Raw genomic sequence first — 21,866 nt, forward strand, 5'->3', positions numbered from 1 at the left:
TATCGTCTCATACCTTTTCTAAATTAATGTAATCTTTATTAGTTTACACATTTTGTCTTGTGTACTAAAAGAATAAGATGTTTCTTAGTTTTGTGGATACATATGTAACAAAGGGATCTCCACATGAAAATGTAAATTCTTCATCTTAGGGTGTTTTACACCCACAATTCATTTTCTGTGGTCTGGATCAATGTTAAAGTTGTAACTCTTTCCAGTGGTTTGGCTTCTTTTCACACACAAAACTGAAAGCAAACCAAAACTGACCACTATAAACTGCTCTAGAAGATTGGGATGGAAGTACCAAATATTATACGGGATGAAGGGCCTGCGTTTCAAATTAGTCAATACCATGTAATCCTCATATTATTTATTTATTTATTTATTTATTTTGTTCCAGTTTACGCAAATTTACAAAAGGTTTACCAAATGATTTTGAGAAGCTGTCTGGATGAATCTTTCTGAAAAAGACATTCAGCATTTATCACTTTTAGTCTGAATCACCTTTCTAAGCAATGCACATTTGGCTACATCTTGCTGAAATATCATTTCACATCACATTCGCACAAAAAGTAAATTACAGGGGTTGAAACTAAGTAGCGTTGGTTTTACACATGCAAAACTCCTTAAGTGTGGAAACTCCCCAAATTTGCTAAGATTGAAAGGAGGAAATCTGAATTTTTGTAAGAATTTACTTACCACTGTTACTTGACAATTGTTCTATTTTTCATCTACACTCTATTAAGAAATAATTAATCTAAAGACAAACATGTTTAACTCTCAAATGTCAAGAGAGATGATTCTGATTAATATTTAGCTGTACAAACAATTCTTGATTTAAAATGGGTTTTAAATCTATTCAACGACCAGTTTCAATGAATAAAAACCATTAGAGAATAAGTGGGCTCTGTGTATCAGAGTCTGCCAACATTCATTTGTAAACCTGCCGAGGTCAAGGATGAAGTGGCTGCTGAGCCACATTATGCCTCGTTTCCACTAAGCAGTACAGCGCGAGTCGGTGTGGTTCAGTACACTATTTTATGCGTCGGCGTATTTAGGAAACCGTTTCCACTGTCAGTTAGACTCCTACTGGGGAGGTGGAGTTGAACACAAACGCCTAACGTGTTAACGACACATTGAATCTCTATTATGTTTTCTGCTAGTAGTGATGCTTTTTCTGTTCTCCATTCAATAGACTTTGTGGTGTTACGCCAATAGCTCCACCCTAACCATACAGCACCATTGTTGTATGGATCTACAACCAAAGGGGGATGAGGAATGGTGCTGTACGAGTCGGTTGTATTGGTTGCATTTACAATGGAAAAAGACGAAATGGCATACCACACCGACCCGGGCAGTACCGCTCAGTGGAAATCAGACATAAGTTGCTCATAGAGCCAGTTTGATCCCTACATATTTGAAGTTACTTTATGACAATCTCTTTGACTTATAGACACAGGAGACAGCATTGTTTCACTTTAAAATGAGATAGTTCTGGTGGTCTCGTCTGCTCTGGGTTTAAATCTCTGGAGGTTTTGTCACTTTACGATCTTTATAATTATTAATGCACAAATGGCAAACTTGAAAAGTTACTTAATAAATTCTAAAACGGTGAATGGAAAATATAAAAAAAAGTGTCTCACAGACCTTATTCAAAAATAAATAACTTGGGCATATATTTATTTGTATGTACCAATATTTAACACTCAAACACTCCTAAAATATTTCGGCTTGTTTGGTTCAGAGGACCTGTCCTCCACTGGACCTTGCCTTTTCACCTGGAACACATCAACTAAAGCCAATCAAAGCATCAGAAGTGGACTTTTGGGCAACTTGGAGGGAAGAGAATATAACAGGAAAAGGGTTAAAGAAAGCCTAGTATTTGCCAACAACCAGGAGGTCTTCCTTTCTGATGTTGGAGAGTTTCACTGATGTGAATCCTGCTGACTTTTTATCTGAACTAAAAATGTCCGCTAAGCATCATCTGTGATATTTCATGCATAGCCATTCAACTGAATAGCTTCTTTAATAGTCAAAATTATGTCTTATTAGTGACCTAATCCTGTTTCATGTTTTTTTTTTTGTTTTAAAAAAGCAACAAAGGGTTATCAAAAAAGCTGTGTATTTGTTTTTGTTTCTTCTTGTGATAGATGAGAAAGATTAGTTTTTATGCAGATTTCTTTCCTGCTTAGAGATAGCAGATGTTGGTTGAGTCCATATTGATCTAAAAGGTAAACTCTTATTTATTCACTGTTCAGAATAGTTCCTTTGTTTCTCCAACTGTAAAACAGTTGGAGACGACAAACGTATAATAATCCAACATAATTTGGCAAAAATAAGCAACAATTTAGAAATTCAAGAGGCTTAGTTCAACTTTTAGTTGCAACAGTTTGTCAAATGAAAAGATTTTTTTTCATGCCACATATTTTATGAAACATTTGAATATTAATAGCCATAATTCATCTTCTGACTTGTCATCCTGTAATATGTATATTTTAATGAAATCCCTTAGATAAAAAACTTTAGACAAACACATGTTCAAATCATAAAACACTGATACATCAGTAATAGCTAGATGCAAATATTTTATTATTTGGCTCATTGTAGCTTGATTGGATACTTGTGCAGTCAGATGTTTATTGATGAGCCTGTAGCTTGAGTGCAAATCTTTGTAGGACTTTTTAACAGCAGGAAGACTGCATCCTCAGCATAAGACACAGCCATGGGATTATTTGTAAAAATAGACCATCTTTGTACACTAAACCAAACTTCTACTTAAACTATGTTTGTTCTTTGTAGAGAACTTTAATTTGTCAAATTCATCATCAGTTAGCTGATGATCAGTTTGTCACTTATGAGTTACAATATATTTGTCTGCATGCCAGCAGAATGTATGTAGCACTCATTGTATTGCTGTATCTTCCAATGCAGTGTTATGCAGGTTTTGCTTGTTTGTACTTTAACCTTTTATAAACCACTTTCCTCTCTTTTCAGCCAGCCCCCTCTCCTACTCTCTCCTTCCTCCCCTACATCACCCAGACATTTAACGATTGCAGTGTTTCTTTAATCTAGGGATATCTTCCAAAAAGCAAATGGGAGATGGACACATCTGAGGCCAAACTTGGTAGGTATTCAATATTTCAGATCTCTGTTGTATCATGTAGTATAGAGATTTCCATTTCCATCTCATAAGTAATTTGTATGTGCGTTTTGTTACTTGGACTGGACCACTAGAATTGGGTTTATTGTTTTTGGTATTAAAAAAACAGCATTGTCTCCTTAAGAAATTGCTGCAAACCATCAAAGTGTTTTGTAGGCCATTATGAACATGTCCATCATCCTACAGATTTTAGTTTACAAGCATTTAAGATCATTACTGTTCTTGCCAGGACTGAAAATATAAAATTGACCCAAGGTCAGACTGTGTAATATTGAGGCAAATTGCAAAAAACCCGAGAGCTTCATCTGACTAGGTGTGCCAGAACATGTATTGAGCGACTGTGTGAGAGATTTAAAAACACGTTTCTTCATGTTGTATGTTCGCTTACATCAGACTCACTGCACGATCAGGTTGGGGACACAAATGTAGCGTCAAAGTGCAATTTATGAGCAAATCAGCAGCAAAAGTATGGGTTTTTAACTATCTGCCACACATAGTTCACATTATCTGGAAGGTGGAAGGCTCATTGTCAGAGCATTGGTAACAATTTTTGCATGGCTCAGTTTTTAACTGTCTATTGAGACATACAATAATATGTGGACATGGCCAATCAGAAAGGGATCCTGCCATTCACCGTCTCTGATTGGTTTAGCCCAGTGGTTTCCAATCCTGATCATCCAGACTCTCTATTCTACATATGTTCCATCACACCTGATTCAAATGATTGCATGGCCTCCTCTGCAGGCATCTAGAGCTGCTGTGGCCTGTTAATCACCCAGGTATTTCAGTCAGGTGTGTGGCAGTAATGAGACACCTAAAACTAAACAGGACCAGGGGGCTTGAAGGTCAGGGATAAGAAGCACTGTTTTGGATGATGATGTGGGCCGAATATTTGTTGATGAACGACAGGGAGACTTTCCGTGTGTTGAGACCCTTTTTTGTCTTGGTGACTTGATCCATCAGTACAGCCTCATTTCTTTAGGTGCGCTACTGCGAAATCAGGTCACATTCTAGATCCCTGCAGTAAATCTTAAGCAAGGTGATAGAGGGATGATGGTTTGGGCCCAGTGCAGTATTTGAGTACACCAAGAACTCCTTTGTATACCAAAGCATTCTAGAGTCAAATTTGACTCAACCCCGCTGATAGATGTAGTCAGAAAACCCAAATATGAAATCAGATGTACAATTGCATGGCTAAAATGGAAAGTAATCAATGTGGTAAAAGGAACTTTCTTCTGACTAGACTTTGCTTCTGCTTCAGTGGAATCTGAAGAAAGTTGTGCATAAACAAATACATAAACCTCAATGAATGGAAGCAATGCTGCAGAAAAGACCACAATTACTTGAGAAACTAAAGCAGAAAGTATGTTCTGCCACATATTATTGCAGAAGGTGGTTCAACAATCAGTTACCCTTATGACCATATTGCAAATCCCTGACAATTACTTTTCTGTTTTAATTAATGCAAGTAAACAAACACAACTTACAGGATGCCCTGAGTAGATCCAAGCTCTGTATTGAATACTTTACCTAAAAATAATTGCAGAAGTAGAATTAGGTAATTTTTTTACTGGGTGGACAAGAGTGACCTTGGCGCTAATTTTCCTCTTAATAAAGACAAGTTGGATGGCCTGGTGAGCGGTGGGAAGAGGAAGCGTGACAGTGAACACTTGTCCGGCATAGAGGACTACCTTCAGTTGCCAGACGACTATGCCACACGCACGTCTGCACCAGGAAAGAAAAGGGTAACATTTTTTTGCTGTTATATGAGACTTTCTTTTAGGAAAATGCTATTTGAATTGATCAGTATCTATTTCATGCTCATAATGGGTTTGGTTGGTTGTCTTCTCTCTTAAGGTCCGATGGGCTGATCTTGAAGAGCAGAAGGATGCAGATCGAAAGCGTGCTATCGGTTTTGTAGTTGGGCAAACGGACTGGGAAAAAATAACAGATGAGAGCGGCCAGTTCGCACAAAGAGCTCTCAATCGTACAAAATATTTCTAGGATAGTCTGATTCATTATTTTGGTTTACAGTAAGGTACGTATGTTTTACAGTTTCTTACTTTAATTACTACCTTAGGCATTTCAGGTTTTATTTGAAGGATGTTAGATGATGTATTTATAAATCCTAAAAAAAATGTAAAGACTAGTATCTTTTATCATAAGAATGTTTTTTATGGACTTTATTTGAAGTCGATATGGTACTTTCCTACCATAGGTGTATTTTATCCTGTGGGTTGCAGCAAATCCTCAATTTAAAGACAGTTGGGTGGTCTTCAAAGCTTGCTTTGGATGAAACTGCACAATCAGCTTAGTTTTACTGAAAAAGTGTAATATTTGTGGCCCTTAATGGTGTATCCACATACAAATTAGCCACAGTTTTCAATAAAACCCTAAGCTTTTGGTGCATCATAGCTAAGTAGAAACGCTTGTTTACAATGTTTGTCACTGTTTTTAAAAAAATTCTCACATATTTGAAGGCAGTTAACACAAGAGTGGAATATTTTACCTTGTTCTATTTTAACAAACATTTACTTGTACAAATTGCCTTTCCTTTCCACTGAGTTGTTTGGTTGATGGGGAGCAATTGTAATGTTAGATGCTAGCTGAGAAAGTATTGTGCATTGAATCAAACATCTTTAAATTTACTGGTATGACAGATTTTGTTGCTTAAGATTTTAACCTTTACTGTTTATTGCAAACAAGTTTATCATTAAATAACATTATTTGCTTTCCACAGGTGCCCAGAATGTGAAGATGCTTCAGCTCCTTGACAGTGAAACATTCGTCAGTACAATATTCCCAACAGTTATCAGTAGTTTTTGTCACTTCACTAATAATTATAAAGAACACATTTTTCCCTCTGGGATGAGTTGTAGTTAATAATCTGTGCTTATTTTGTTTAAGTATTCAGGCATCTTTTACCTTTTTCTCTGTTTTATACTTCATGTACTGTATACCTGTAACACTGTTTTAGTCAATGTGTTGTAGAGGAAAAATAAAAGGTTCTCAACATTAAAAACTAATGAGATTTGTCAGTGGGGTTTCATAATGATGTTTGGAGAATTACCTGTGTTGCTTTATGTTTGGCAAGACTTTTTGTTCAGTTTATTGCTAATCTACAATGAAAGTCTCGTCTCTGTACATTCATGTTTTGGCATTGAAGTCACAATCTCCAGACTAAGATGACGATCAACTGTACTCATCTCTTGTTCATCTAGGTTCCCTGTTATGCGAATGAATATTTTTATAAATTGAACTTGTATATATTTTTATATAAACCGATCCAACATGGAAGTAGGTGTATTAATAAAGATGTTTAAGTCCCATCTCCTGTAACTGACACCCTTAGAGTTCATTGGCAGTGCATGTTACAAGGTGGTGACGAAAATATTACAGTAAAAAGGAGCCAATTCCTTTCAATAAACAGTGGACTTCTTATTTTTCATCCAGTGCTGTGAAAAAGTAACCCTCCCCATTACATATTACTGCTGTTTTTGCTTTTTTGAATGTTTCAGATCACCCAATCAAGTTTAATCAGACAATAACTTGAGTAAATGGTGTTTTTGAGTATGAATTGACCTAAACTTACACCATTTCTAATCAGTTATAAGTCTGACTTTGAGTAAAACATTCCAAAATATTAGTGTTTTTTTTTTTTTTTTTTAAGGTATTTAAACTGGATGGTGTTCTTTGGATCATTACTCTGCTGCATTATCAGAGTGTGCTTGAGCTTAAGGTCATAAACATTTGAAAAACATTCTCTCCACTTTTTCATGTTTTCTATATTTGTTGGTGATTGACTTAACTCTATAGTCGTAGAAAAGGCTCTGCAACCTGTTCCTGACTAATGGAGGCCAATAACTTTGGCTAAGTGTTCTTGAATTTTTATTTAAATCAGGACATGTTGCATTGCTTTTTCAGACCATTTTGCCCACTTTAAAATACTTGCAATTTAAGTAATTTGTTTATTCTTAATTATTTGTTTATTCCATTATAAGGAAATGGACTCTTATAATGGATTGTTGGTGATTGAACAAGGGGCCAATAACTGTCCCACAAAGGCCCAGGTTGTTTGGAAAAATTTTTTCCCATAATAAATGAAATTGTAATTGAAAAAAATAATTAAAATTTCATTTATTGAGGGGAAAAATATTGTTGGGTTATGATAATCCAATATTAAAACTTCAGAATATAGGTGTCAAGAAGGGAAAAACAAGAAATGCATAAGGGGTCAATCATCTTTGGTGGTGTTTAAAATGGACCTTTTTAATAACTCAAGAGCAATAGTAACTCAGATTATTGCATTATGCTTCGTTACTGTTTTGTTTTAACATTCTATTTTTGGGAAAAAAACAAAAGCGCATCATTTTTATCTTAAATTTTTGTATGAAAAGTTTTATTACTTAATGTGATAATCGTAGTCACCAAGAATTTTATTCCAATTAAACTTAGATTTTTACTGACAACAGAAAGATGAACAATTATGCACTATGTAGACATGTGCTTTTCAAGACATATTTGCCTTCAGCCTCTGGAAAATTCTTTGTACATTTAGTGCCCACTGCTGAACAATAGTTTCCACTATACCACCTTCTTGAACTGCTACTACTCACTGTGTCCTATGGTAGTTGTTTCAACTGAGCTGGTTTACCTTTTTTACAGCGAAAGAGTCATAAGAAATATCAGAGGTAGTGTTGGAACGCTAGTAACATATTGTATTTTTGCACGTTAGTGATCATGATGTGAACCATGATCTACACAGATTGGTGTTTTCCTTTTTTTCTGTCTTGTTATAGTCTTAATAGGTCATGAATGCTAACACCCAAATAGCAGATATCCAAACAATACTGCAAACAGAATGTTTCAAAACATTATCTTATAATCTTCATATTGAAAAATTAATTTACTTGTAATTCAATCCATTAATCATATTTATACTTTTATTAATTATTTTTAAAAATTCTACACTGCCTGGCCAAAAAAAAAAAAAAAAAAAGTTGCCAAACCAAGTAATTACGTTTGAGCCTCCTGTTGGATAATTAGTGCATGGTCACTTATCTCTTATGGTAACATGTTATTTAACCCCTAAAGATGCAATGAGTAGCTTCTCATTTCTTAAACAACCATGTCGAAAGACGCATCCCGTGGTTGTGGAAAAGATGTTGGTCTGTTTAAGAAAGGGGAAATCACTGGCACCAAGCAGAGAAAACATCTAGTGAGACTGGAGAAACTACTAAAAATGGGTTAAAAACTGTTAAATGCCAGTAAAAATATTTCTATGTGCACAATGAAAAGGGAATCCATTCGATTGGCACTCAACAGCTGTGTAGCCATAAGAAAACCATTAATCATTGAAGCTAACTGGAGAAAAAGGTTTAAATATGCAAGGAGCAAAATAAGACGACTCTGGACCAAAGGAAGAAGATCATGTAGTCTGAAGGGCCCAGATTTACCCTATTCCAGAGTGATGGGCACATCGGGGTAAGAAGAGAGGCAGATGAAGTGATGCACTCAACATGCCTAGTGTCTACTGTACAGGCCCCTGGGGGCAGCCCTGCCCTGTGATCCAGGATTGGTCAGATTTAGGTTCAAAACATTATGAGGTCAGCTGACTACCTGAAGATGCTGAATAATCAGGTAATTTTGTCAATGAAGTTTTTCCTCCCTGATGTCATCTTGAAATATACCTTTGCCAATGATTCATTAGACCAATTGTGAAAGTCGTCCAGGGAACATGGGACATCATTTTCACAAATGGATTGGCCACCATGCAGTTGAGACCTTAATCCCATTGAGAATCCTGGGGATATGCTGGCTTTGAGAGGTGGTCGGACTCTCCCATCATCAAAACAAGATCTTGGTGAAAAGATGATACAAAATCATTTGTGATACAGCATCAGCTTTTCAAAACAATGCCGCAGGAAATGTGTTTCGTAATCAGAGCTAAAGGTGGTCCAACAAAATAGACTTTTTTTTTTTTTTTGGCCAGGCAGTGTTTGTTTCAGTATAGTTTGCCAATTTCCGTATTCTTAGCATACAAATAAGGAAAACTAAAATTTAGTTTAGTGTGAACAGATGTGAATTCCTTTTGGGAGGTGAAATCACCATCTTCATAAGGCTTTTCGAAAGAAGCGGGCTTGAAGTGCCCAAAAATGTCCTGACAGGTGGTCACTCTGATTTTGGACCAACACCAGCAGATGACACCCAAAGTCATCACAGACTGGAAATGTAACATTGGATCTGAAGCAACTTCAATTATATTCCTCTTCACTTTTCCTCCAGACTCTGGGACCTTGATTTCCAAATTAGCACATTTTAATTCAGTCACTGGACAACAGTCCTGCACTTTTTCTTCTTAGCCCAGGTAAGACTCTTCTGATGTCTGTGTTTCAGGAGTGGTTTAGCACAAAGACTGGAATAGTCATAGATCATTATTTTGAATATATATATTTGGTGGCTCTTTCAGAACCAACTCTGGACTCTCTCTACATCTTATGAATCTCCCCCAAACTCTTGAAAGATCCTTTGCTTCACAGTTCTCTAAAAACTAAAGTCACCCCTGTTGCTTCTGCGCCTTTTTCCTACCACACTTTCATTCAGCTCAACTTTCCATTAATATGCCTAGAAACGGCTTTGTGAACAATCAACTTTTGTGGAACTGACCTTTTGACTAACACTGACTGTATGCTTGACAACTTGTCAACTCTGCAGACTTAAAGAGTTCATAATGTTTGTCTTGCTGAAATCCTGAAAGTACAAACCTTTTTTGGTAATGGTGGAATTTGAGATTTGACTTTACCTGGGTTGGTCGCCAGAAAACTGAGGAGAGGTCAGGTCATTTAGAGCTTCTTAGTAAGGATGTAAGAAGGAGGCCCTGCTTTTTTTCAGTATGGGTAGCTACATTTATTGTATGTAATTTATTAACATGTAATAGAAAAAAAAGACACTGGTGTTATCAACATTTTTCTTTTCCATGTTTAAACTCTTCGAAGACTGAAGGAAACCCAGGGTTTGAATTTTCCCACTCTGGATTTTAATCTGGATTCGTCTGCCTGGATTCCCTGAAGCTACAAGAGCAAAGAGCATTTCTCGTCCTGAAGACATTTTGCCCGAGTACCAACAGAACAAATCAAACATGATGAACTTATGGTAAGTATGGGAAGTAAATGTGCTAGATTTAATCATGTGGAATAAGTTTTGAAATTGTATTAATCTAAATAAAATGTACTTTCTATGTTAAATATTAAATATTTTTTGCTCTTCGGTGTGGACCTTGTTTTGTGTGCATTTTGAAAAAGTCCTTCACAAATCTGGATTTTTTTTTTTTTATGCAACCTAAAGACGTTCAAAACTAACATGTTAAAGATTTCCTTTTAATACAGAAAACATTTAAGACCACTCACTGAGTTAACTTTAGTAGCTTTTGTAAAGTAGTAAAAAGCTGAAGCTACATAATCAACCATTACTCTTCCTCTTTCTGACATCCATATTACTTACCGTCCATATATTTGCCTTTCTTTTCCCATTCAAAACAAAATTACTCAGTAAGTCCACGCTGTGGCACAAGATGCCTTTTTGGCTGGTGTTCATCCAAAGTGATGACTTTTAAATTCAGGTGGAACGTCACTGTCCAGTTTGCAGATCACTTTGTAGATTGTCTTCTTCCAGGATGGGTCGCGATCCTTTCCCATTGAAATTGCAATGTAAAACTCTCTCAGTGTAACCTCAGCCACTTCAAGGAATCGGTCAGGAACCTATCGAAGCACACGAGAAACATTGGAGTCAAACAATTTTCTCAGTTGTTGGCTCTAAAAAAAAACTTAAGTAAATTAACATAATGCTCTTAGGTATATTCTGGTCTTTTATATCAAGGTAAGTAAAGACTTAGTGAAGAAATATAAACAAACCAGCTGGAGTTAAAACCCAATATCTACTGAACACAACAGCCCATTTAAGTAATTTCCATAATTTCTTGACCTCTAGCATGCAAATTGCAGCCAGTTTAAAATTTGTATACTTCAGGTCTACCAGCATTATAAAAGCATTGGTTATTTTCTATGCACCATTGTAAGATTCTGTAACAGATCAGATAGTTTTATCATAAACTCAACCAGAGGCAGGCAACCTTACCGTAAACCTACATTTGAAATTACTTATTTTTTTCAACTCGGTTGGAAAAAAAAAGTCTAAATGTGACTAGTTGTTGAAGGAAAATGTTTCAATTGTCATTTGTTTTATGAATGGCACGTTTATGCATAATGCATTTCTAATAAACCACATCAATTTCTAATTTGATACAAAGTCTGGTTTTTCACAATGAGTGCAGTGCAACTGCTCGGCTGTTCCTGTGTCCAAAAATAATTTATTGTATTTCTTGTTTAAGTTTCAAAGTGAATTCCAAAAAAAAAAAAAAAAAGACTAGACTTAATAAAATTTGATTCTGTGGTATAGTTTATTTTTTTGACATCCTAATTGATCTTGCAAACATGAAACCTCATCCAATTTCCACAGCTGAACATTGTTGAGCTGTGGAAGAGTTTGTCCCTTGTTTCATAACTAACAAAGCATTACATGTTTTATTCGTACGTCAAATACTTTCTGGAGTTTTCTTCCTCTCAACTCAAAAGCTGTGCATCAAAGTTGTGAATGAACAGCTTCTTAACAGTACAGGATATCTGTTACAGTGATGTATTTAGTGATAATGCTGTTTGAATCATTCCTTTCCTTTGTACCTGCCTGGTTTGCACTTAACCAAATGCTATTTATAATGAAACGCAACCTAAATTTTAATTTTGTATCTGTACAGTTTCTGCTGATGTATGAAAGCTGTGCTGTAACGCAGTGGTGCCCAAAGTGCGGCCTGAGGGCAGTGTCCTATTGAAATCTTAAGATGAAAAATGTTAGGAACAACATTTGGCTAAACCAAAATATTACCATCTCTGTAATGAAGAATTAAAACAAAAACAACATTTAGACTTCATGGATTTTTAAACTATGCTGTTGAAGTCCAGGATCCATAGTTTACATATTTGTAAATTACCTTTAACAGTAAAGCATCTTTTTTTTTGGACTTTGAGCAGTTGAGGATTTCGACTCATGGCAAAATGTTTCGACACCACGCTTTAATATGTTTTACATAAGCCTATTAAGACTGTCTTCAAATTTTTAAGGGTAGTATTGTTAATATACTCACTATACTCACTGCTCTATATTTTTATAGTGTGTTTACAAAGGTTTTCTAGGTTTTTAGCAGAAATGTTCTGAGTTATTGTTTGTTTTTTGTTTTTTTTAAATGCATTTTCAACTGCAAAATTTGTTTTCTATGTAAATTCATCTTAATTGGATGCACATTATTCTACAATTGTTTATTCCTTAGCCTTGCCTCTGAAGCTTCAGAAGCCTTTTCAAGGCTGTAGTGTATTACTGGTAGATGTAAAGAAAACTGAAAGGTATTCTCATTAAACCCATGCACCAAAAAGGACAAAAAAAAATATATATTTTTTTTTTTCTGTCTTTTTCCAAATTGCATTTTAGCTGTTTTCTCTGTCTGCATGAGCAAGTTCTGGAGATAACAGTAAACATGTAAACCGCCTTCACAGCTGTTCCAGCTATGAATATTTGAGCATAAGACAAAGGATAGTTAAGATTCATTCAAAATAATTCTGACCTGGAATAATCAGTTCATGGCAGCTTGAAATTGTTTTTCAGCTGCAGGTTAGAGAAATGCCAAGACAAACAGAGTGGACACTTGCCTGTTTTAAACCAACTCCAATCAGACAATTTCTCTCCAGTCATGAACTGGGATTAAGAAACCACATATTTGATCCTCTCCCTTCTTCAGTATATAACCACAATGGCTTTTAAAGGTTGTAAAACCTCTGAGCAAAAACAATGGGCTTGGGTATCTTTCGGTTCAAGCAACTAACCCACATTAGCCGACACAGTGAGTGCTCATAAAATGAGCAAACGACCCATTTGGACAAACTTAAGTGGTGGTAATAAAGGCACAATGATCAGATTGCGCTCCTTTTGATGACATGAAATGTATGATTGCACCATGATGTAACTTTTTATTTTTTTTAGCGCCACTATATGTGACCTTTTGTTTATTTTCATCTCTCTTCATGAAGAATTCGGTAACTCTTATATGCCATCTTGTGTAAGAAAATATGGTTGTAATCATGTGATTCTGGTTTGCAGATTTTCCTCTAAAGTAAAAAGCCAATTTTACAGTTTGTTTGTTTTTTTTGTTTGTTTTTTTTTTAAAACCATGTGTCATCACCTAGAGTTAAATGTAAAAAAAATAAAAAATCACATGGAACATTCTTCACTGCAGATTTTTAAAAATGTGTTTTTATAGTTTAAGCAAATAAAACTGAGGCAAATTTAGTAGTTAATTTGATAGTTGACAGTTAAATTCTTATTTTGCAAGGTATAATTCATCAGGGCATCAGGTCTGTTGTAATGTATAGAGGAGGTGCTTGCCTAAGTCACAATGCCTAATTGAATTATCACCGTTTGCAGGTCATAGCCTCTTAAACGATTGCTTCCCTTTACAGAAGGCATGCAGACTTTTGGGCATGTCACAAGCAACATACAAACTTCTTGAATACCAATACAATATCTGATAAAAATCTGACATTGTAGTTGCAACTTGTTTTTACTAATTTAAAAGTCAGCTTATTTCTACTGTCCTTTCTTTTCTGTTGTAATTTGGTACTATTGCCTACATGTCACGAAAATGTAAGCTACACTACAACTTATTATTATACAATTACTAATTGTTGCACTTGTAGTTTTTAAATCTGTGCAATTAGGACTGTGATGAATCTGAGCAGAGGAAAACATACAAACCAATATAGAATTTATAAACTCAGTGTGAAAAATGTGTGCCTCTGTAAATAAAATGAGACTTCTAAGAAACCCAGCTGAATATTAAGTAAAAAATATATTTAAATTCTAACAAATGAGGGGGAAAATGTAAAAAAAAAAAAAAAAAATGGAATCTCTGCTCCTTAATCAGATTAAAAAAAATTTTAGCCTACTATTTCTAATTTCTCTGGGCTCCAAGAGTCATGAGATCATCCTCACCTGGAAGTCGTTGGCTTTGTTGTAGTGCATGTTTAGCGATCTGAAAAGTTCTGATTCTCTGCTTACAGTCAGATCCCTCACGTCGGGCGCCCCCTCCAGGAGAGCGCTCCGGGCAAACTTCTCCATCTGGATGTAGTAAAACTCCCGGAAGTTGCTGAACCACTTGATGAGCTGGGAGGTGATGCAGCGTGTGAACTGTGGACGACACACGCAACGGGTAAGTAAAGTAATGAAACATGACCACGAGTTACTGGAAACTTGATTGTGAATATTTTAGATGTAAAAAAAAAAAAACAATTAAATAAAATGATGCAACTGTTTCACCGTGTTGTCTGCTGGGTTGTTTTTTTTATGTTATTCAGGATATTTTGCAAGTTATAAATCTCAAGGTTTATAATGTGGTTAGATTTGGAAAACATGACACTTGAAGCAAAACGTCAAGTTTTTTTTTTTTTTAGGGTTTGCAAGTTTTCTACAACTTTCTTTTTGGAGATGATAAGGTTTTACTCACCTGCACGTCATGGAAGCACATCCTCAGCACCACTGAGCTCGGATAGCGAGTGTAGAAGAACATGAGCTTTGCTTTCTTCAGGTGGTTTGTTGTCAGACACTCCTGAAAAACGCCATTGTTAAGGAAGAAATCCACAAATCTGAATCAAAATTCTCTTAAGTTGTCATGACTAAAGAGACGTGTGGTTTTCTTTAGACTAAAATAAGGAGCATTTAAAAATACAAGGTAACCATACCAGATCGAAATGACTCATGAGTGTCTGAAAGGATACGTTCAACATGTAGAGGTTATTTTTCTCGAAGCAATCTGGTTCTAACTTCACATGTGGGAGCTGCAGGCTTTCAAGAATCACCTGATCCACCGGCACGGTGTGTGTGTGAGGGCTTCTCACACATCTGGAGGTGACCTTTGATTTCACTTTGACCAAATTCCAATACGTGTCCAATCTTGGCTCACCGCCTTCAGAGCATCCGCCTGGTAAACATTTAAAACTGTGCCGTCGATGGTGTGTGATGTTGTCTTGCTTCGATGCTTGTTCAGGCTCACTGCTGAAGAAGATGGGAGATTTGGGGGTAAGAGGAGCCGCTGATGTAGACTGGAGGATGAAGTTTCGCGGCCTTTCCAGCTCTGGCTTTTGGACCACCAGAGACAGAGCTTCTGTTTGGACGTCTGGGAGCAGAACCTCTGCCGTCCCACATCTTAATTTATCCTCCATGCACTCTGCCAAATGAGGAGGGAGAGTAGTTTCTGAATTCTCCATCTCAGTTGGGGTCTGTACAAGCGGCATGCTTTTGAAAATGGAGTCCACACTCCTGCTCACAGCTCGGGTCAGCTCGTACTTTAAAATGTCTGCCATCAGCTTCGCCCGATCCGGTTTGGAGCCGAGGTGGCCTGGCGTCGCCTTCTTCCATTCCTGATGAATTTTACCTGAACTGCTTTCAGATTCGCTGCAGGACTTGGAAAGTACCTCGTCTGTAGATGCTTCAGACGAAACACTCCATCTGGGAAACTTCTCATCTTCGCAGATGGGACTGAACTTCGTCCTAACCTCTCTGAGGTACCGGTGGCTTTCGCTGAGGCTTTCAGTTCCACTCGCTTCCACGTGTCTCTGATGTAAAGCCGACACTTCGACCCTTTCTTCTCCCTCCCGCACGCAGCCGGTCTCCTCATGCTGATTTGGCGCCACATCTGTGCAGGTTATACCTTTGATGATGTTCTCAACTCTGGCACGCTTGGCTTGGCGGCCGCTGTTGAGACTCCAGTCGTAATGACTGGAAAAAACAGGAGACAAAGGTGTTCTTGTGCTCCCTGTGGACAGATTATACTCCACCGGGACGGAACACGATAAACCCGAAGCAGTGTTTTCAATCCTGTGAATCAGTCCCTTGATGTTCTTGCCGTCCTTGTGTGAGGTGTAAAAACCACCTAAATTTGATGGCGGCGGGTCAGGGTGACTGGGGGGCAGATGCTCTGCGGTGCAGCCGGCCAGGCAGACGTCGCTGGAAGAACACATACCTTTGCTCCAGAAACTCATGCTTCACAGCCTGAAAAGAGTGGGGGAAATGTGATAATTAACAATGTGATGCTTCGTTATGAATATAAGCATTTTTATTCGTCATACTCACCGAGCCAGAGTCGTAATAAAGAACTAATGGCGTGCCTGAGAGGTGCACTAAGAGACCACGGAGGGTTTTGAAGCTCGCAGGAGGATGGGGCAATTATTTATCTGTAGTGAATCTGCTAAAAGCCCCTCAAAGAACTGGAGGTGTGGTCTAACACACGCCTGACACACATAGACCCACCTCAAAAAAATTATCCTTGGATTCAATTATTACATTTTTATACTTTATTTGCATTTTGTTTGTTTTATATTAAACCACAAACGGCAATATATACTTTTTTTTTTTTTTTTTTTTTTGGTGTCTGAAAAAGACACCAAAGAAATCAGAGAAAATGATGCATGGTTATCTTATTTTGTTATGGTGTACATTTGTATTCAACCCCTTTTGCTCTGGCATTCATAATTGAAATCCATTTTTTTTTTAAAAAAAAGCTTTCAGATGTCACAAGATTAGTGAAAAAAAGTCCATCTGTGTATAACAGTGTATAAGTTTTGAAAAAAGTTTTTTCTGCAAACGTAGATGTTTGTAATCATTGAAGAAAGCAAGAAAGTTGCCCATGAAACCTCAGGAGGAAATGTGGCTTTCATGGACGAGTGACAAAAAGACGGGACACAAGTATGTGGAAAACACTTCTCCAGCCAGAGACCAGATTTTTATTTTATGACCTACATGTACTGGATTTGTGCGTAACTCTACGTGCACAATCACAATGGTGAAACATAGTGATGGCAGCATCTTTCTGTGGGGAGACTTTATTCTATAAGGGAGAGAGAAGATGCTTATTGTTGATGCAAAGATGACTGGAGCTAAATAGTGATTGGTGAAGGTTGATGCATCAAATTGTTCGGATCTGTGAACTGTATTGAGTAGATATAGTTTTTAACTCAACCAAGATACAACACGATATTTTACTCTGGCAGAAGCAAGCAACTTCGATCATTTTAATATAAATAGAATTGTGGTGTTCCACAAGGCCCAGTGCTTGGGCTGCTGTTGTTTCTCATTTCCAATATATGTATTCCTTCCACCAACAGATTTGCTGATTCTTAAACCAAATCTAAAATGCGCCATATTAACTGCTATGTTAAAAAAAATCATAACTGGGATAAAAACACAGGAGCAGGAAAGCCGATCTTGGTATAAAAAGATGGTTCCGTCTGAGGTGGGGTGCGATTGATATCTACTCCCGCACCGCCCGCTGTGTGCTGCGGTCCCTCCACTCCCGGGCGAGCTGCGGTGGTTCCTCCCAGTGGGAGCGCCGCTGTGCTGCAGGGGCGTGAGGTATAGCTCGCTTCCTTCTCCCTGTTTCCTTCAGCTTCCACAAACAGGGCAATAAAGGTGGTCTCCTGCAACCGAGATGCTGTCACGGTCGCCGTGTGTTTACCGCACGCTGAGTCGGTCCCTGTCAGCGGCGAGCCAAGTAAGCAGACAGGAAGCAACAAGACGAGCTAAACCGGGTAAACTGCAGGCTGACGAGCAACAGAAAACAGAGTAAACTTTGCAAAAAGAGGGGATAATAACTTCATAGTGATCATGTTTGACTGATAGTTTTTTTTCTTTGCCAGCAATGTAAGTGCTTGTTTGTACTGAGTAATATGGAGAGTCCAAGGAAGTCAGTGAAGATCCCAGAGAGAAATAGGGAGGGGGGGGGATCCAAATTAGCACTCGTGTCAAAAAACAAACAAAAGAGCATGCAAAATATCACCACCAAAAAATATAAGGAAATTTAAATATGAGATGTATACCGTAAAATGGTCCAAAATACTTTTAAAAAATGTAGTTATTTTAACACCAACAAAAATATATAAACAGCATAAAGATAAAAAAAAAAGTATTTGAACACTCAGAGAAGTAAATGGAAATAATGAAATATAAAAATGTTTTTTTATGCATTAGATTTAAAACTTAAAAAATGTATAAACATAAAATAAGAGTAAATGTAGATAAAAAACAACCGAGTTACTGAGATTTAATCACCAGGCTACAAATCTGATTTGAGCCTCTTACCAAAAATAAAGTGCAAAGCAGTGTTTCTGCTTTGACAATGAAGGTTTCTTGTAGTGCAAAATGAAAATGCTCAAATGCGCATCAGCTTTGTGACATTTTCAGAAGAACTGGGGAATCCAGCTTGCCTGCAAAGTAAAGCAGATGAATAGATAAACAGAAGCATGTTTAATGAGCTACGGTGCAGATTTCAAATCTCAACGTAGAGATTTGAATGGTGGTAGGAGTATCTTCTTTTTTTTTTGTTGTCGTTTTTTTTTTTGCTGCATGTGCTTTGCATAAAGTGGATGGGTTAATAAGGAAAGAGGACAGCCTTCACATTCTTAAAACTGCATCTCAAATCAGCAGCTAGATGGTTGAAACTGCCTCTGTGTCAGAAACCCAAACCAGTCAAATAAATATGTATAGCACATTTTCAGCAACAAGGCTATGTTTTACATCATAAAAACATCCAGCAGTCACCAGTTAAACCGACCACTTGACAAAGAAACACAGAATGTAAAGGATAGTGAACATATGTTAAAGTTATACCAAAAGGTTGTTCATTGCTACAGAAAACACTGCAGTCACAGAGCAACAAAACATCGACACAGAGAGACGTTTGAGTCTTAACAGTGAACATGTATAAAAATAAAATAAAATAAAAAGGTTTGGATAACAAGTCCCAGATTCACTTTCTGTTGATGTAGCCACAATAAGCCATGGTAGAATACATGTTTGACTACAAAACATTTTGCTGGCATAATTAAGGCATAAAGGTAACTATATAACATCTCAGCTTTTTTGCAAAATTAAACTAAAAACTGGTGAAACTTGATAGCTGCATGTCCGTGCAGGAACTGGAAAAGAACGTTTGGTTCCACTTTGACTGACTCCACCCTCCTCAGGCATCTCGCATCAATTGCTTTTTACACAAGTGGCTCCACCAGACTTGGACCGATGTTACTTGTGGAGCCAAGCCCTGAGAACACACACACACACACACACACACACACACATGTATGAGTCATGTCCATTGTATGGCATTTAGCAGTGGTGGAGCTTACAGCGGTCCACTGGAAAATGAGGTGGTTTAGCTGGTTGTTAGCTCTAAAAGTGTGTGAGAAGAGGAGTAAATGATTCTTTACCATTTTTATTTAAAAATATATATTTTTAAGTCGTGTTAGTGGTTTGTTAATCGGTTTGGGAGCAATTAAGAAATGTGAGCAACCTAATATAGTCTGCAGGTTAAATAAACATTAAACACATTAATTCCAAATGAACAATTTGACATGACATGAAAGATAAAAAGGTGGACAACAATCCGTTCACGTGACAGTCGGCCCAAATATACACACCCGATGTCACAAAATAAAATCCTAGAAATAATTATGGAGGAAGCTAATAACTATGGAGTGTTTCATTGAAACAAAATGAATCTAACACTCTCGTTCTCCTTTTTAAGGTTTCTAATTTGGGTATTCAACAAAGTTTATCGGGTAAGATTATTTCTAACTAAACTATGAGAAAGTCAGTAATGCTGCTTCTTTTCATGGTTGAAAAATGTTGTATTTTATTGATTTTTGTCTTTTCCTCACTTACTGCAAGGTCACTCAATCTGCAGCCAATTCGTTTACAGGGAATCTCAGCTGTAAGTTCTCTGATCATCTCCTTTTTTGATTTTCAGCATTTTTCTTACCATCAAACATTTAGTCAGAAACCTATGATAACAAAATAGCTACTTTAGACATTTGTGGTGGCATTAAAAAATTTTGTTAGCGAGTCAGTTGCATTGTTAAAATGTTTTACATTCGGTTTTAAAAAGGTTTTACTGAATTTGAACCACAATCTTCTTTTTCACATGAAGGCGTAGATATCTGGCCCCATCAAATGCATTCCTCTGCAGGTATTTTAGGACGTCCGCTGTTTCCAGTATGTATCAGTCTTAGTATCTTGTTTAAAACTGACTCTGCTTGCTACTTTTTGTTACTCATGGTGGCTCTGAATTTATACTTTTATGGTCTTTCTTGTACAGACGACGAATTGGTCACGGTCAACACGCCTCCATTCGCCGAGTCAGTCACAGAGGGCGATGTAAGGTGGGAAAAAGGTTAGCATTTATCAGCTTAAATAATATATTCTATTGTTTTCTGCGTGTGAAGTGCCACTCAGTTTCTTTTGTTTTTTTGTTGTTTTTTTTTGTTTGTTTTTTTTTTAAAGCTGTGGGTGATTCGGTAGCAGACGACGAAGAGGTGTGTGAAGTCGAGACCGACAAGGTTTGATATGAAAAAATTAAACTCAAACCCAAACCTACATTAACATTATTGTTATAATGCAGTTAAAACATCTTTGCTCTGCTCTTCCAGACGTCAATACAAGTCCCAACTCCTGCAGCCGGTGTGATCGAGGAGCTGCTGATCCCTGATGGAGGGAGGGTGGAAGCAGGAACTCCCCTGTTCAGGCTACAGAAAGGAGGTTTGATTATGAACCAAGTAACTAATATATATATATATATATATATAACATAGTAACTGGTAAAGTGGTTGGGATCGTCTGATTTTCTTCTTTCTGGTTCTTGACATATTGTGGCTATTTTGTGTCAATCTGAAAAATCCCAGATGGTTGATCAATGTCAGTTTTGATCAACGTCTATATGATCCACTTAGCTCAGATGACGTAGTATTACAACATGCCTTATTTTAAAGTCACCGAAAGAGTCCCTAGATAATATAACCGATTGGGTCAGACATTTTCTTTTCCAGTAAGCTCATTTCAGATAAAACAGTCGTCATTGTTTTGGGTCCCAAGGATGAAAAATGAAGCGCAATCTTATTTTTAGTAGGTTAAATTATTGCAATGGTGTCTATACTGGTCTCTCTAAAAACTCAGTCATGCAGCTACAGCTTATGCGAAATACTGTAACTCTACAAAAATCAAACCTATTCTTAACGGACATTACAAATAAATGATCATCCCCTTTTATATTTTGCTATTTGTAACATTTGTATTAATTGTTTTGCTTTCAAAAATGCCAACCGGTTTGAAATGTTCAAATAACACCTGTTCATTGCGTCTTTTACACAGCGTGTTACCTGGTAAGTGTGTGTGAAAGGATTTTTAATAAATTCATGTTTTATTTTGAGTGTCTGAATTCAATGTGAAAAAAAAATTCTAACGTTAATATTTGTTTATTTAAAATCACTTGTGCCAAGATTCCTATAAAATAAATGTAAATTAAGCTTCTTTTTTTTTCGTCACTTTAACATTTTTAATAATGCCGTGGGTGGGGAGGAGGGTTGTATTTGTATTCATATACAAAAAAAAGAAAAAAAAATCATAAAGCTTGCATCTAACTTCTTAGCTGCTCCAGCTGCCAAAGCTGCTCCCTCTGCAGCTACAGAGGACATCCCTCCTCAGCCGTCCATTTCTGCTCCACTGCCACCACCGCCTGCTCCACCGCCGCCTGGTGACTACCGCACTATTCATTCCACCAGTTACT

The 21,866-nt window shown here is 37.0% G+C and overlaps 3 protein-coding genes across 4 annotated transcripts in view; 2 read left to right on the forward strand and 1 right to left on the reverse strand.

Moving 5' to 3' along the window:
• Positions 1 to 6,797, forward strand: part of ylpm1 (YLP motif containing 1) — a 28,371-nt gene extending 21,574 nt beyond the window's left edge. The window contains exons 35-38 of the mRNA XM_007553001.2: positions 3,070 to 3,121; positions 4,775 to 4,902; positions 5,015 to 5,195; positions 5,898 to 6,797. Of these exons, the coding sequence (XP_007553063.1) occupies positions 3,070 to 3,121; positions 4,775 to 4,902; positions 5,015 to 5,161 (327 nt within the window). The 3' untranslated portion in view covers positions 5,162 to 5,195; positions 5,898 to 6,797. The remainder of the gene's footprint in view (positions 1 to 3,069; positions 3,122 to 4,774; positions 4,903 to 5,014; positions 5,196 to 5,897) is intronic.
• Positions 6,798 to 7,945: 1,148 nt separating this feature from the next.
• Positions 7,946 to 16,612, reverse strand: LOC103138693 (prospero homeobox protein 1-like). 2 transcript variants are annotated; one of them, XM_007553002.2, is made up of 4 exons: positions 15,034 to 16,612; positions 14,763 to 14,864; positions 14,252 to 14,446; positions 7,946 to 10,914 (listed from the first exon to the last, which is right to left on the reverse strand). In XM_007553002.2, the coding sequence occupies exons 1-4, from the start codon at positions 16,294 to 16,296 to the stop codon at positions 10,747 to 10,749; spliced, it is 1,728 nt and encodes a 575-aa protein (XP_007553064.1). In that variant the 5' UTR covers positions 16,297 to 16,612; the 3' UTR covers positions 7,946 to 10,746. The 2 variants fall into 2 exon arrangements, with proteins under 2 accessions (XP_007553064.1, XP_016527367.1); XM_016671881.1 differs by lacking the exons at positions 7,946 to 10,914; positions 14,252 to 14,446 and having other exon boundaries at positions 14,631 to 14,864; positions 15,034 to 16,297; positions 16,388 to 16,612.
• Positions 16,613 to 16,875: 263 nt separating this feature from the next.
• Positions 16,876 to 21,866, forward strand: part of LOC103138695 (dihydrolipoyllysine-residue succinyltransferase component of 2-oxoglutarate dehydrogenase complex, mitochondrial-like) — a 15,531-nt gene continuing 10,540 nt past the window's right edge. The window contains exons 1-8 of the mRNA XM_016671878.1: positions 16,876 to 17,804; positions 19,833 to 19,866; positions 19,976 to 20,018; positions 20,235 to 20,299; positions 20,403 to 20,477; positions 20,588 to 20,643; positions 20,734 to 20,842; positions 21,729 to 21,860. Coding sequence (XP_016527364.1) covers positions 17,742 to 17,804; positions 19,833 to 19,866; positions 19,976 to 20,018; positions 20,235 to 20,299; positions 20,403 to 20,477; positions 20,588 to 20,643; positions 20,734 to 20,842; positions 21,729 to 21,860 — 577 coding nt within the window. The 5' untranslated portion in view covers positions 16,876 to 17,741. The remainder of the gene's footprint in view (positions 17,805 to 19,832; positions 19,867 to 19,975; positions 20,019 to 20,234; positions 20,300 to 20,402; positions 20,478 to 20,587; positions 20,644 to 20,733; positions 20,843 to 21,728; positions 21,861 to 21,866) is intronic.

Source organism: Poecilia formosa, unplaced genomic scaffold (genome assembly GCF_000485575.1).
Source record: "Poecilia formosa unplaced genomic scaffold, Poecilia_formosa-5.1.2 Scaffold53, whole genome shotgun sequence".
In the NCBI taxonomy this organism is placed as follows: Eukaryota; Metazoa; Chordata; class Actinopteri; order Cyprinodontiformes; family Poeciliidae; genus Poecilia; species Poecilia formosa.